The 15,127-nt window shown below is 38.6% G+C and overlaps 1 protein-coding gene across 2 annotated transcripts; it reads right to left on the bottom strand.

Moving 5' to 3' along the window:
- Positions 1-6,155: 6,155 nt before the first annotated feature.
- Positions 6,156-14,862, bottom strand: ANKRD1 (ankyrin repeat domain 1). 2 transcript variants are annotated; one of them, XM_079137477.1, is made up of 9 exons: positions 14,591-14,862; positions 13,755-13,934; positions 12,726-12,863; positions 12,468-12,575; positions 11,340-11,438; positions 10,148-10,246; positions 9,852-9,950; positions 9,617-9,715; positions 6,156-7,020 (listed from the first exon to the last, which is right to left on the bottom strand). In XM_079137477.1, exons 1-9 carry the CDS (start codon positions 14,615-14,617, stop codon positions 6,910-6,912), a joined length of 960 nt encoding a protein of 319 aa, XP_078993603.1. In that variant the 5' UTR covers positions 14,618-14,862; the 3' UTR covers positions 6,156-6,909. The 2 variants fall into 2 exon arrangements, with proteins under 2 accessions (XP_078993603.1, XP_078993604.1); XM_079137478.1 differs by lacking the exon at positions 14,591-14,862 and adding an exon at positions 14,088-14,114.
- Between the last annotated feature and the right edge of the window lie 265 nt (positions 14,863-15,127).

The following is a 15,127-nucleotide window of genomic DNA, read 5'->3' as shown; positions in this document are numbered from 1 at the left end:
AGAGCTCCGTGAACCAGTAGCCTTAGCAAGAACAAGTGGAAGAAAGAGGCCCTCAGTTGTTCCAAAGTCCCTGTCCCCGCAGTCTCTTGATAGAATCTCCCCTTCTTGACAGTATCCATTCCACACCTCCTGAAGAAGGGTAGGGGCTTAGGGAACCTTACCTTGTCAAGGACTGTAAATAAAGTATGGTGTACCCAGACACTCGCCCCAAAATACAAAACCAACAACTGCTATTATGTTAGATGTGTGCAGGACACCTAAAGATCTGAAGGTTATCTAGGAAGGATTACTAAAGTCTTAAGTTCTCTAAAGGGACTGAAACTGAAGGGCAACTTCAGATTTTTATCAGTGCATCTGTAGACTTTGACCTTTCTTTTAAAAATTGGTATGTGAGTGTACATTTATGTATTTTAAGTTCAGAATATTTAAAGGGGCATATGTTCAATTTTTTTGATGTCCCACTTTAACCTACTTTATGAATTAACTATACTAGTTCCAGTCGCACCAAATATACTACTGAGGATTTTCCTGTTAAAAAGGCAAAATCATTTGCAGATGTGACTCCTTGGAAAACTCAAGAGAAGCAAATGGAAAATGAATAGAAAAACAAGTGCTTCTTGGTATATGGGCATTTGTATAATATGTTTCTGCAGTGGTGCCTACTTTCTATTTATATACATATTTGTCTCATTTTTCAAAATAAGAGGGCATGATTGATGGTCACCAGTAACAGCAAGGTTTCCTTCTAATAATTACTATTGTTAGAACATGAACCACTAATTTAGTTGCTACAAAAATATCTTTACTGAAAGTTCAGCAAGGTGGTCAGTTATAAACTAAATACACAAAAGTCAACAGTTTTAATTAATAACCTGTTATATTACAGGTTATATATACAATTGTAAAAAGCTGATCGTATTCACAAATTATCAAGAAATGTGTTAGACCTCCCTAAAGAAAACTCTTAATATAAACAATTAGAGAATATAGATGTTTTAGTCAACTTTTTTGCGTGACCAAAAGCACATGATCAGAATAATTATAGAGGAGGAAAAGTTTATTTGAGGGCTCACAGTTTCAGAGGTCTCAGTCCATAGACAGCAGGCTCCATTCCTGGGGGCTTGAGGGAAGGCAGAACATCAAGGTGGAAGAGTATGGTGGAGAGAAGCAGCTCACATGATGATCAGGAAGCAGAAAGAGACTCTACTGTCCAGATACAAAATATATACCCCCTAGCCACACCCCCAATGAACCGCTTCCTCCAGCCACACCCCACCTGACTCCAGTTACCAGTTAATCCCATCAGGGATTAATTCACTGATTATGTTGAGGCTATAACCTAGGACTGGGGATATAGCTTAGTTAGTAGAGTGCTTGCCTTACAAGCACAAGGCCCTGGGTTCTAATCCCTCAGCCTTCCCCCCCCCAAAAAAAAAAAAATAAATAAATAAAAGACTATAACCCAATCATTTCTTCTTCAAGCCTTGCATTGTCTCCCACATGAGCCTTTGGTGCACACACCTCACATTCAAACCATAACAATAGATCACAAAAAGAAGTTAGTGAAAACTGGAATAACATGGAGAGAGATTCTGTTTTTTAATGAGAAAAATTATAAATCATATTCTCAAGTCTATGAATTTAACAAAATCAAAATCAAAATGCCACAGATGTTTTTATGTTTCAGTTTGGGACTTGGCTTTCTGAAAGAATATGAACATATCAAATTTTTTGGAGAAAAACCTAATGAGACTTATACTGATGAATAGTGTAGCCTACAATAAAACTCTAGTAATTGGTTTGTAAATTCAGAGAGGTCAGTGAAAGAGTAGAGAATCTAGGATCACACTCCAGTTACAAGAAGAAATGATGAATTGTTCAGTATGTGATATTGAAACAGTTGGGTATCTTTTTGTCTGAGCCAGCACAGCATAGTTAAATGCATAGAAAGACAAACTACATGCATTAAAATCTCAACTTGCTGGTATTTACTAGCTGTGATCTTGAGCAAATTATGTAATATTTCTGTGCCTCACTTCATATCATTGCAAGGGTTAAGTAGATTAATATTTGCAGAAGGCTTGCTTAGACCAGGGCCTGTTATTTAGAATGTACCTACCACATATCAGCTGTAATTGCATTATTTAGGGAAAAACTCAGTCAAGTCTTTATCTTACACCCAGTACACATGCACAGAAAATTGAGTCAATTAAAGATTCAAATTTAAGCCAAATTTGTAAGATATTAGAGAAAAATAGAGGTAATTTTTTTTTTCTAAAAACAATAATCATGTTGGAGCCAGGTGTGGCCAGCACATGCCTATAATTCCAGTGGCTCTGGAGGCTGAGGCAGGAGGATCACAAGTTCAAAACCAGCCTCAGCAACTTAGAAAGACCCTAATCAACTTAGCAAGACCAACCCTATCTTAAAATAAAAAATAGAAAAGGGTGGGGGATGTGACTCAGTGGTTAAGTATCCCTGAGTTCAGTCGCTGGTACCAATCATATCATCATCATCATCATCATCATCAACTTGGGTTGGAATAAACTGAAATTTGATCATCAGAGTCATAAAACAAAACATTTGATGAATTTGTCTCTATAAAAATACTTCATTAGAAAAATACAAACTAGGAAATTACATCTTGAGAGGTTTAGCATCTTTGGTTTTTAAGAAATTATTTTTTAAACCACCTATCTTGAAAATACTGTTAGAATCTATCCAGATTCCCAGGGTGGCATACCTACCCTGTGGCTGCTCCAGACGTGGGTACTAATGACTTATCGTCATTCTTCACCAGACTGTTGTCCTGGGCTGACAGAAGTCACATTGCCCAGAGATGCCTGGGAGGTATTACCTACCTCTGAGGTTGGCGCATGGCCAATGACCAGTGCAAGGCATTACAGCTCAGCCTCTGACCTCTGGGATGACATTTATACTTCTGAGTACCCCAATGGATTAGGCTAAGGGTAGTTTTCTTTTAAAACCACATCTTTGCCCCTTCTGCCCTATTTCCCTCATTTCTTTACAGAGCACTCAATAAATAAATCACTTGCACAAGATTCCTTATTTCAAGAGGACCCAACTTCATCGAAAACTGGGCAAATAAAGTTGATTTAAAAAGTGTCCAATAAACATAAAGATGCTGAACTTTACTAGACATGAGGGTATACCAACCCATCAAAAATATATCTTTGGGGCTGCAGTTGTGGCTCAAAGGCAGAGGACTTGCCTAGCATGTGTGAGGCACTGGGTTTGATCCTCAGCACCACATAAAAATAAATAAAATAAAGGTCTAAAAATTTAAATATATATATTTGTTTTGCTGGTCAATTTGAAAAGATATTAAAATAGATGTACAAAACAAATACTTTCAAAATTGGGGCAGAAAATAATATTGTAGAAGGGGGTATAATTTGATATCAATCTTATAGATACTTCTGTATATTTGTCCCTTAGAAATAACTGGTTAGATCTAAAGGGTACATAGATAAATAAATATATTCACTGCAACAATGGAAAAATGGAAACAACCCAAATGCCCAGTGACTGGGTTAAATGATCCATTATACATTGAAACAAAAAAATACCCTCTATAAAGATGTCTAGAATAAACTGTCCACCTGAAAAAATTAGAAAACTAAGTGTGTTCTACCTATGAATATTGTGGACAAATAATCAAAGAATGTCATGAGATTAGGATTATGGGTGATCTTGTCTTTTTTCACAATTCACTTCTATATTGGTTTAACACTTAATAAGTACTATTGCTTGTTCAAGAGGGGAGAGTTTTGCATTGGGGAAGGCAAGGAGGGTGAAAAGCAATATGATTGACATCACAACATGGAGGGGAAAAGTACAACTGGCTCACCCCTGAGGGAACCAAAGGTTGGAGGACGGCTTCCTGGAGGAAATAGAACTAAACCAAAGGAGAAGGATGAGGAGAAGTTTTGCAATGTGGGCTGAGGTGGGGAGGATAGTATACCAGGGAGTTGCCCATAAAAATAGTTAAGTGCCTGGATTCTTTAAGGAATGAAAAAATCAATAGAGCTGAAATTTAGAGTTTAGGAAACTAATGAGAGAGAAGAATAGAGTTAGCAACAGTCAGATTCTAAGGATTTTATTATTCATGTTAAGGAGTTTTTATTTGATCCTGGGGAAAATGGGAAGCCACTGAAGGGTTTGAAAGGAGAATGACTTGATTAGATTTGCCTTTTAGAAAAATTCTTCTGGCTGCAACTTGAAAAACAGAGTACTAAGTAAGCCTAAAGGTAAATACATAAGCCTGAAGTCCAGCAGTCCTGGGGGGTGTTTGAGTACTGCAGAGGAGAAGCAGTGGTGGTCTCAACTAGGAGAGAGGCACCTAGGACCGGAGGGTAGGAACAGATTGCAGAGCTCCGAAGGCAGTGTTCTTGGTAAGACTTGGTTGATTGAAAGGGAGCAGTGAAGAGAAAGGTTAAGAATAAATTAAGAGTATTCTCCATTGGCCCATGGGATGTGCCCTTTACAGAGAGGGAACACAAGATAAAAGACTGTGAGATGTAGCTCAGTTGGTAGAGTGCTTTGCCTTAGAAGCAAAGGCTCTGGGTTCGAATCCCCAGCACTGCAAAAAAAAAAAAAAAAAATCAAAAGATTGTGAGCAAAGAGCTAGCTCAGTAGGAAGACAAGGAGCTTATAAAAATTGACTTTGTGATAGAAACTTGAAATTTTTCCTCTTCGTATTTACACTTTCACTAACAGATAAACAAAAGTTAGTCTCAGTCTAATGGGATTTATTCCTTGTTGTCTCTTATGCCCTCTACCTCTTTATTAGTGCAAATATTTCTATGTGGCAATGGAGCTCATTAACTTTCATTAAATATTTGCCTTTGACCCTCCCTGCTCTTCAGAGAGAGGGACTTGAAGAAGACACCATAAAAATTGGGTCTCATAGTAACACATCTAAGTTATGCTATGAGAGTTATCAGTAGTAGCAAGAGAAATGCCATCTGTGTTGTAAATGCTTTACTTGGAAGAAATTGAAGAACAAATTAAGTCTCTGACAAGCTGGCCAAGACCCTGTGGGGAAGGCACAGGGATGGCAAAGGGGAATTCAGAGGGAGAGAACAGAGAACATGAAACTGCCATGAAATACTCAGTGCCTTGGGAGGTGAATTCCACGGATTGGTAAGAGAGTAGATAGAAAAGTCACAAAAAATTATTTCAAACCATCCTCACAACTCTGTGTGTCCATGACTGAGTAACTGGAAGACTTTCTGGTTATACTGTGCCTGTACACTCTTCCAAAATGGTAGAGGCTTATCTAAGAGGTTAATGCCATACATTGATACTATAAGTTATTTCTGCTTATTATTATTATTACTTGGGGGGGTGCTAAAGATTGAACCCGGGGCAATTTACCGTTGAGCTACATTCCCAGCCCCCTTTTGTATTATTGTTATTATTTTGAGACAGGGTCTTGCTAAGTTGCTAGGGCCTTGCTATGTGGCTGAGGCTAGACTTGAACTTGCGATCCTCCTGTCTCAGACTCCTGAGTGGCTGGGATTACAGACATGGGTCACTGCCCCTGGCTAATTATTTTTTTAATATTCAATTGTTCCAGAAGGATAGAGCAGAGACATTTTTTCCTCCTGGGAGTTCTCAGCACCTAGGCTAGCACTTAGCAATAATATAGCTCCCATTGGAGGTCAAAAAGTCATTGACCTGGGGTGCAGGGCCACAGAAGTAATAGTTAAAGCCTTGATGAGGGGTTATGGGATTTAGAAATACTGTTGAACTTGCAGTACTCTTTCATCTCACCAGAGGTCTCTTTCTCCACACGGAGCAGAAAGAACTGCTTCCTTACGTTTTCAGTTCTCAGCCCTGATGCTCAGTGCAATTGTGGCATTCCATGGCCTCTGCATCTTCTGGGAGTCTGTCAGAAATACAGAATCCCAAGCCCCACCTGAGACCAGCTGACTCCAAATCTGCATTTTAACAAGATCCCCGGGGTGAGCTGCACACATACTGAATACTGACAGTGCTGTCATACAGGATACATCTAATCTGAAAAACTTGGAAAACAGTGAAAAAAAAAAAAAAAAAATCCAGCCTCCTAAGTGGCCTATGTCACATGGGACATTCCTATCATATTTATAGAAGAACTTAGAAGGAGGTTTAGAGTGAGTTTGCTTTTATTATGAATATAAAATATACCTACAACATAATATATATTTACACATTTACAGTTTTGCATTTCCTTTCATGCATCAGTTCTGAATGGCCCCATTGGCCAATCCTTCTACTGCCCTTCGCTTACACTCACGACATTCTTTCACTTTGGTACACTGTGTGACTTGGTTAAAACAGCAATAACAACCACCAGGCCCAGGGGTGGAATGGCTGGCTTTACCATCTTTTGTACTGAATTGCTTTCATTCTTGTTACCTTTCCTGTTTCAGCATGCCTTCCATTGCTTCATCCAAACATTAGCATTAAAAATCCAGAAGAAAAGAGGGCTGCAATAATCACCCTTGTCCTCTAAAAATACCTTAAACTTTCAATGTGAGTGAGGACACATCAGTAGGCACATAGAGCATTGTACATTTACATGGTTTAAGAACCATCTATGGAAAGACTGACAGTGTTATGCACAAATTAAGTTTTGTTCAACAAATGATGCTCATGAAAGTCAGGATAACCATGCCATTGAAGTAAATAAATAAATTAGCAGGAATAAATAAAAACAGTGAGTCTCACTAAAATAAATTTAAATAGGCGTGATAACCCTGTGCTTTCTTGAAACTTCTTTAGATATGTCTTCATAACAAGTTGACAAACAGAAGCTGGATCTTATGGCTAGTTACTCTTCTTTTGGACTATGCCTTCAAAAAACCAGTGAACAGCTACTGAAGAAGAGTCTTGGTTCTCTTAGAATGTAGCTATGCGAGAGCTTTTGTAGGAGTTCTCCTTGAGGCTGTCAAAAATTGCTTTGGTTCCATTCTGCCAGTGTAGCACCAGATCCATAGGGGTCTTTCCAGCCTAGTCAAATGAGAGGAGGAAAGTTGACTTGCAGGTGTGAGGTGTCAAATCAGTTCACACTCTCTGTGTGTATGCTAATGAGATACATGTTATCAAGGTGTTTTAAGGTTTCCACTATGAGTGATTTGCATTTTATATTCAAACAGCCTTCACTGTTTCTAACAGGAATGCATTTGATATTTTATATTAGCTTTTTTATTTTATTTTGTTCCTGTGGGATTCTCCCAGGCATTAATATCCCAGGTCCCTAGATACTGAGTGTCAAGAGCAACTCAAGTTATTTTAGAATTTAAAAAAAAAAAAAAAATGCCTGTGTATGTCTCCAGTATCCTGTGGAATGAATAGCTCCAGGAACTGGTACTATCCTTCTTGGTCCTATTGATTTGGAAAATAGTTTGGCTTTTTGTTTTTTGATTGTCTATTTTTTTGTTTTGTTTTGTTTGATCCTGGGGATTGTAGAGTACTCCTGGCTTCCTTCCCAGGGCTTTTTACTTTTATTTTGAGACAGAGTCCTGCTACAATGCCAGATCCTCCTCAGCTTCCCCAGTCACTGGGATTACAGGTGTGCCTCACTACACCCAGCAAAAAATAATTCTTAAATTGATATGAATTGGTGACAAATGAGCCACTGCAGCACCTTGGCTCAGCACTCAGGTGACTACTGTTGAAAGCAGACTTTACACAGCTTCTCAGGATTCCCACTAGGCCTTCCCAGGGAACTTAACTCTTTTTGGAGTTGATGTCAGTGACATGTGTGAGTAAATAATTTTTGATCAAAATTTGATCTCCCTTATACACGTCTCAAGATATTTACAAATATTAAAACCAAGTCACCTCTCAATAATGTCTTTAGCTATGAGAAGTCCTAAAAATTCATTCAGAAGTACTCTTAACTCAGAGATTGCAAACTGGCAGCTTTGAGATGCAAATCATTCTAGAAACCTGTTCTGTTTTGCCCAAATGAGATTTGACTTTATTTTTTTTTTTAACTTAATTGGCAATAGTTGGACACCAAGAGATTTCTCAACTGGATTTTTTTTTTTTTTTTTTTTTTTTTGCAAAAACCTGAAGAGGTGGCAACATGGCACCTGTGATCCAGGGAGTAACAATAGAACAGGTTGGGGAAAAGTCACACCAGGCCATGTGCACTGACGCCAGTAGCCACTCATCTAAGTCATTTATGTGATCTACCTGGCCCTTTGGGTATTTGAGGTAGTGACTCTAACCTTCATTTTGTAATTTCCCCACCTCTGTTGTGTCTTTCTTAAGGAATACTCATCAATAAACATGACAACAGCATTTTGAACAATGATAGAGTATTATATGTTGTTTCTAATCTCCTTAATAATAGTATCTAATGGCTTACTGGCCAATGATAAGTCAGAAACATGAACTCTATTTGTATATTTCAGATTATTCTTCCACAAATTCCTTGATCTCCTCTCTGTTAAAATTTATCTTCTGGTTTTCTCACTACTTAGAGTTTCTCCATATCTGTATGCTATTTTATGTCTGCCAGTTGTATCTCACTGCCAAAAAAACTTTGTATTTTCTGCAACTTTTTGGAGATTTCCTTGAATCTACTTTCTCTCTGGTCTTTTAAAAATTATTAAGATAAAACCAACCCTACTATCTAGCATGAGGGGAACCCCTACTGGCAACACTTTTCCATCCCAAATAGGCTCCATTTATCACCAATCTTTGTTCCTGTCACCAAGTCAGACATCTTCTTCTTCTTCTTTTAAATGACAAAATATTTCTTTCAACCTCACAGTAACACAAATAAGGGGAGGAAATTATTTGCAAGTAGAAGATGACTCTTTTCCTTTATCGTAAAGTAATTCTCCAAAATTTTCAAAATAATTTCTTCAATAATTTACTCATTCCTACTGCTGATATTTTTAATGCTTATAGTAGGTGCTGTTTGCCTGGGAATTTGGACCATAGTAAAAGTTGCTTACATTCCCTGCTTACAGATGAAGTTAATATATACTTATAACAAGAATTTTCAAGGCTTTAATATAGGAAATTATTTTGAGATACGTGCAGATAAGCCAAAATAAAGAATGAATGGGAACTTATCTGAAAAATATAGGCAAAAACATGGCTACCCCTAGAAGAAAGCAATAACATTTCGTGGTTATTTATAAGGAGGAGAGAAAGACTATTCTGAATCACCCTGATTGGATATTGATTACTTTTAGTTCATTGACTTTATTGACCCCTGTGGAATTTTAGGCCATTTTCAGGAACTAATGCAAGCTCTGCTTAGCCAGGTATGACCAAGGCAGATTGAATTTCTTTAACATAGGTGTTTGTGGAGGTGATTTATTTTGACCATTTCTTACTTTAAAGACCAAATTTCTAAAGAATTATTAGACACTGAAGTCATAGCAGTAGCTATGGCTCTTCCCATCTCTGACCACGTGACCTGAGTCTTTACCAAAATTGATAGCATCCTTATGGAAATGCGCAGGAACGTTTAAATAATCAGTGGATCCCAAAAATATAACTGTTGTGGAAATATCTTCAAGTGTTCAGGAAATTCTGGGAATTAGAAAGTCTGCAAGCTCTACCCTTTGTTTCCAGTACTTACACAGTTCTTGATGTTGAGGTCTGCGCCGTACATAATGAGGAGTCTGATCATCTTGTAACGATTCAGTCTCACGGCGTCATGCAGTGGGGTATCTCCCTCCTAGAAAAGCAGAGTAAATAGGTTAGGGATAGGTCTTAAGCCAGAAGTGTGTCAGGCAAGGGCATGCGGGCTTGCCAGAGTGATTCTGATAAACAATGAAACAAACTCAGCAGCCCTGCTTTGTCGGGCTACTCACCCTGTCTTTGGCATTGAGGTCCGCCTCACAGGCAATGAGATGCTCTGCGCACTCATAGTGACCGGTCCTCACAGCCACGTGCAGTGCTGTGCTGAGCAGCTGGAAAATGGTAAAACATTGCTGATTTGTTCAAAGTGAAGACAGAGCCTATCCTAGACCCAAGGCAGGTGCAAGGGGAGACATGACTAGCGTGTCCACACAGCCCACGTTTCCAGATGACCTCAATGGACAGGTGGGGTTGGGAAGAGGCAGGGAAGGAGGCAGGCAGAAAGGAGGGGGACCAGGAGGAGAAATACCTTATCTCGAGCACTGATTTTTGCGCCTTTGTTCAACAGCAATTTTAAGACATCCAAGTTCCCCCCACGGCAGGCCCAATGGATGGCTGTGGATTCAAGCTGTAACAGAAGGTAAAAGGTCACAACATTGTAAAGGAGAATCTGGTCAGGGGGATTTGTACTAGGTTTCCAAGGTTCAGGGGAATGCAGGTTTGCTAGGGCATCCATGATAGTACTAGGTGGTCCTCAGGTCAATTCTAAATATTATAGATGAAATTCTTGCCAAATATTTTAATTTGACTGTCTGAGTATGTTCTCTGTTATCATTTTCTACCAGGAGAGCCTCAGTACCTCAACTGCCTTCTCTTGTGATCACTGCACATTATACTTTTAGTAGATTCCCTGCTTGCTACTCTATTTCTGTCTGACCTTCCAAATCCTACACTCCTGAATTTTGGTATCTCCACATGCAAACCTTTTTTTTTTCGGCTGTTATTGTTTCTTTCATTCTTTTTCAACTTGTTTGGTTTCTAGATTCAGTTTGGGCCAAGTCCTTTGGATATTTTGATATCCCTTTTCTGCTTTTCTATAACATGAAATTGAGCTACATTTAAATAAATGAAGCCTTTTCCTAGCCCAATCTTCAGTTCATAAAATATACTGTATACTGGTCTTTGTAGAAATCGCAGTGGTTGAATTATTGAGCTCTGAATAGCAGCTACTTTCCTTGGATGCAATTCATTTAGTATGCAGTCTAGTTCCAAATCTCATCGATAGCAATTGGCATCTATCACATAAAGTGTGCAGCTAGAAAATTCTTACACGTTGCTGGCAGCCCAGGGGCCAAGAACAGGCTGCTGTGCATAATGGAAGGACAGAGGTGTTGAAAGGCAAGTGTCAACTGTATTACTTCTCAGTAATGCTACTGACTTGATAATGACCCAGCTCTCTGATGAGGTTATTGAATTCTGTTCAACAGCTTTCACTTCCTTCTCTTCCCTGGAACACTCCCCCTCCTCAGCATGTATGGCAAATACTTTCCACATGACCTAGTCCTGTCTCCCAACTTTCTTTTGTATGGAGAAATGAGCTTTTGCCTGTTTTTCTCAGATCAATTTTCAATCCAATCAGCCTAGTTTTTTAGGATAGGTTTCCTTGAGCTTCATATAGTCTACTTATTTTGGCTTATTTCCAAGCAAAGAAATATATTTACCATATCACGGAATTCAATCTGGGCTCCAGCTTCCATTAACTTCTTCACAATTGCCAAATGTCCTTCCAAGCATGCTCTGTGAAGAGCTGTCCGTTTATACTGTCAGAGATTTTAAAAAGAGATAGCAATGTATATATATAAATGTGCATAATCCTTTCAAGACGTATGAAGCTGGGGACTCTGGTGACCTAATTGATAGAAACTTGAGTACTTTCTTATGAACAGAAAAGTCAAAGTGAACAATTACAGAATTAGAATAATTATCTTACAACTATGATTGGAGCTTCCTGCCACATACACTTCTAAGTGCTCAAAGGCTTACACTGAGGGATGTGGACTTAAAAACCTCGAAACTACCTACATTTTGACATTTCCCTTTCTTGTATTTTGCACTTTTCATGTTCATATAACATTTTGTTATGCAGATCAGACAGTTTTCTTCCATTCAAAATTGTTGTTAGCTTGAATGTCAAAAAGGATTTAGTTCTTTTTCTTGAAAGAATGGGAGACTCATTTTTAGCGTGATCCCCCATTTCAGTTCATGGGGGGGAAGGATACAAAAGGATTAGTGATTTCTGGTAAATTGGTTTCATGTGAGTGAATTAATAGCCTATTAGAGCTGGAACAACTTTGGACATTATTTCACTGTAACAAACTAGGTTTACAGATTAAAGAAACTAAGCCTAAAGAATGTATTTGAGCTTGCTCAAAATAAATAGCCAAGTAGGAATAGAGCTGGAACTTGAACTCCAGTTTCCAGATTGCTTGTCTAGTATTGATGTGTTTGGGTTCAACCAAAGATGATGTTAATAATATACTTCTCCAAAAGTAACTTTTGGACCCTGCCTTGTTAAGTCTTTCCCAAGTATCTAAGAAATTAAAGACGAGCTGAAAAATCAGCCAGAATTATATGAATACAAAAAAAAAAAAAATCCATTGTATTAATCCAGAATTTTTGTGGGAGAGGAACAACTGCACTCTCCTATTATGCTTCTGGCAGATGTCACAACAGCTGGGGAAACTGTTTCAGGTGGAAAGACTTTGGCACCTTAGTCTCAAGACTGCAGTAAAGCATAAGAAACACAAAATTAATGATCTGGATTTCACAGTGCTTTGTATAAACCTTACCTCATCACAGACATCTGGATTGTTCTTGTCTGACAAGAATTTTTCTACTACTGGCAATTTATTCTCCAGGGCAGCCTTCAGAAACCTAGGCACATCCACAGGTTCAGTCTAAAGCCAAAAAAAAAAAAAAAAAAAAAATAGCATGAGAATTACTGTGAGCTGTCCAACATTCAGTCAAACCCTCCACCAGTATTTGTTCCTCTCTATCACAACACTGGATGATTGGATGTTAATATTACAAAACCAAACAGTTCTTACAATGATTTCAGGTTCCGGTTCCTTCACAACTGGAACTTTAGTTTTCTTGTATTTTTTCCTTTTTTTCAGTTGAATGATTATTTCAAGGTCTTCTAAATTTTCCAGCTTTGATCTTTGTTCTAGTTTTTTCTTTTTGAGCTAAAAAAGAAATCCAGGTGTCAAAAACATGGTGAATTCTACTTGACATGCATTCTGGTATAGTCTAAACAAAATCTGCAAGGTCTGACACAAGTATGTGAACAGTTTGAGCAAAAAAATAAAATAAATAAATCTTTGACTTTGATTTAGCAATTTCTTATTCAAGTATTTGGGGGTCTAATTTTCAGCTAATTGCCTTCATGTTTCTTCCTTTGCTTGTAGATCAGTCCTTGACTAATTGGAGACACCATCTAGTCTCTGATGATTTTATAATTAGTGACATAAACAAGCTACGGATTGCTGTAGAATTTTATCATACTCAAAAATTAAAGACTTTTTTTTTTAGCCCAAAAGAATCTAATAATAAATATTAATTTCTGAAATAACAGTGCCATTCGCTTTCAGATGGCCCACTAGTCAGGGACTACAGAAAACTAGTACACATTTTATCTGTGTTAGTGAGTAGTAAAAATTTGCTTGGCAACACAGATTGTGTCAATACAGATAACAGATACATTCTAACAATGATCCATGGATCACAAATCATGTTATTGAGAAAAAGAGGTCTCCCTTTACATGAGATTAAGTAAATGGAATATTGCATTGGAAATTTAACAGACATGATTATCTCTCCAAGTCTATTTCTCAATCAAACATGGTCGTAGCACATTAAGTCATTAATTCAGAATCCAGAGGTCATGGTCTTTTCTAAGAATTCTTTTCCCAAACCTATTCCATATATTTTGTCTCTTTAAGGACTAGAATTTGGTACAGAAAACTTCTTTGGAATGGTTTTCTTTTCTTTCTTCTCCCTTTCTTCCCTGGTACCTTCATGCCCCTCCCAGCCCCCAACCACCTTCCCCAGTAACAGATCCCATGGAAAGTTCCCACCTCTGCCTCTCGCTGTTTCTCGCTTATCCACTGTTGCTCCCCCACGTTCACATGGTGAACTGGGAGTGTCTTTAGATCTTCTTGCTTTTCCAAAGTAACAGCAGCTTCATATTCTCCATCTCTGAAATCCTCAGGAAGGAATCCCCCTGCCTCCCCATTGCCATTCTTCTTTCCTGTGACCTGCAAAGGAAGATGGCATGGTCAGAAGCAGCAGGGCCCTTCATAGGGTCATTCTCCACAGAAGATGCTACAGGAGGCCTTGGTCCTTCCTCCCGAGTAACGGTCAGCTCCACATGGTGCATTCTCAGATAGCTACAGATAACCCAGAATTACCTTCAGGTGCATGTCCTGCGCTTTCAGTTAAAGCAAGGCTCGGGGCAGGTTGAAATATTTAAATCTCCTTTGAGTCCACATAATCAGATTTCTTCTAGGTGATTCACAAACCCCTGTTTATTTAAAATTCCCTAGTTTTAGGTAATTTTGATAACTCTCAGCATTGACTTGGAAAATTTCCAGTCATACATTCTTGCTGGAAAAACAAAACAAAACAAAAAAAACTCCCCTAAGGGCATTTTGATAACGACCTATGATTCCACACTATAGTAATAAAACCAAAGGAGAAGATAATAAATAGGAAATATGTGGAGAATTCATTACTGGCAGCTCCATTATGTTCCAATTTCACTTGCTTCATCACATAAACCAACCCTTTTTTCCATACATGACATTTTCAGAGTTCCCTTGCATTATGCCTGAAAGAAAAAGGCATTTCAACTTTCAAAGAAAAAACATGATGAGCCAGCATTCATTGTGTAAAAATAATGTGTTTTACATACCAGTTCCTCTACTTTCAGCATCATCATGTTGGTGGCAGTGATCTGTGTGTCTCTCCTGTGGAATGAGCCCCTGGAGCTGGCCCTGCTGAGCCTCTCCACACCAGTCAGCTTAAATAGCTTGGGCAGGGTGAGATAATCTTCCAACCTGGGAACGCAAGTAACACCCCCGCCCCCACTAGTGGCCAACTCAGAGGCAGGTGAATTTTCATTCCAGACTCAATGTCTGGGAAGCCTGAGAGGGAGGGGATGACAAGCCCGCCCTGCTGAATATGTGAATCAGGAAGAAATGTGAGAGGGCCATTCCTTTGGCAATGACCACATTGCTCAGCAATGTGAGTCATCCTATTTATCGAGAAGCCAGGGGACAGCTGTCTGTTGGTATTGCACCACATCACTGCTCTTTTTCCTTCTTTGTCAGTTTTCATATGACTAACCTATCAAGAAAATGTGAATGCTCTGCGTATCACACTCCCAGTAATATCTTTCTGATAACCAGAATTATTGACACTTCACTTAGGGGAAGTGTTGCCTCAGGGC

Source organism: Sciurus vulgaris (genome assembly GCF_902686455.1).
Source record: "Sciurus vulgaris genome assembly, chromosome: 4".
NCBI lineage: Eukaryota > Metazoa > Chordata > Mammalia > Rodentia > Sciuridae > Sciurus > Sciurus vulgaris.
This window is presented reverse-complemented; position numbering and strand designations above follow the sequence as displayed.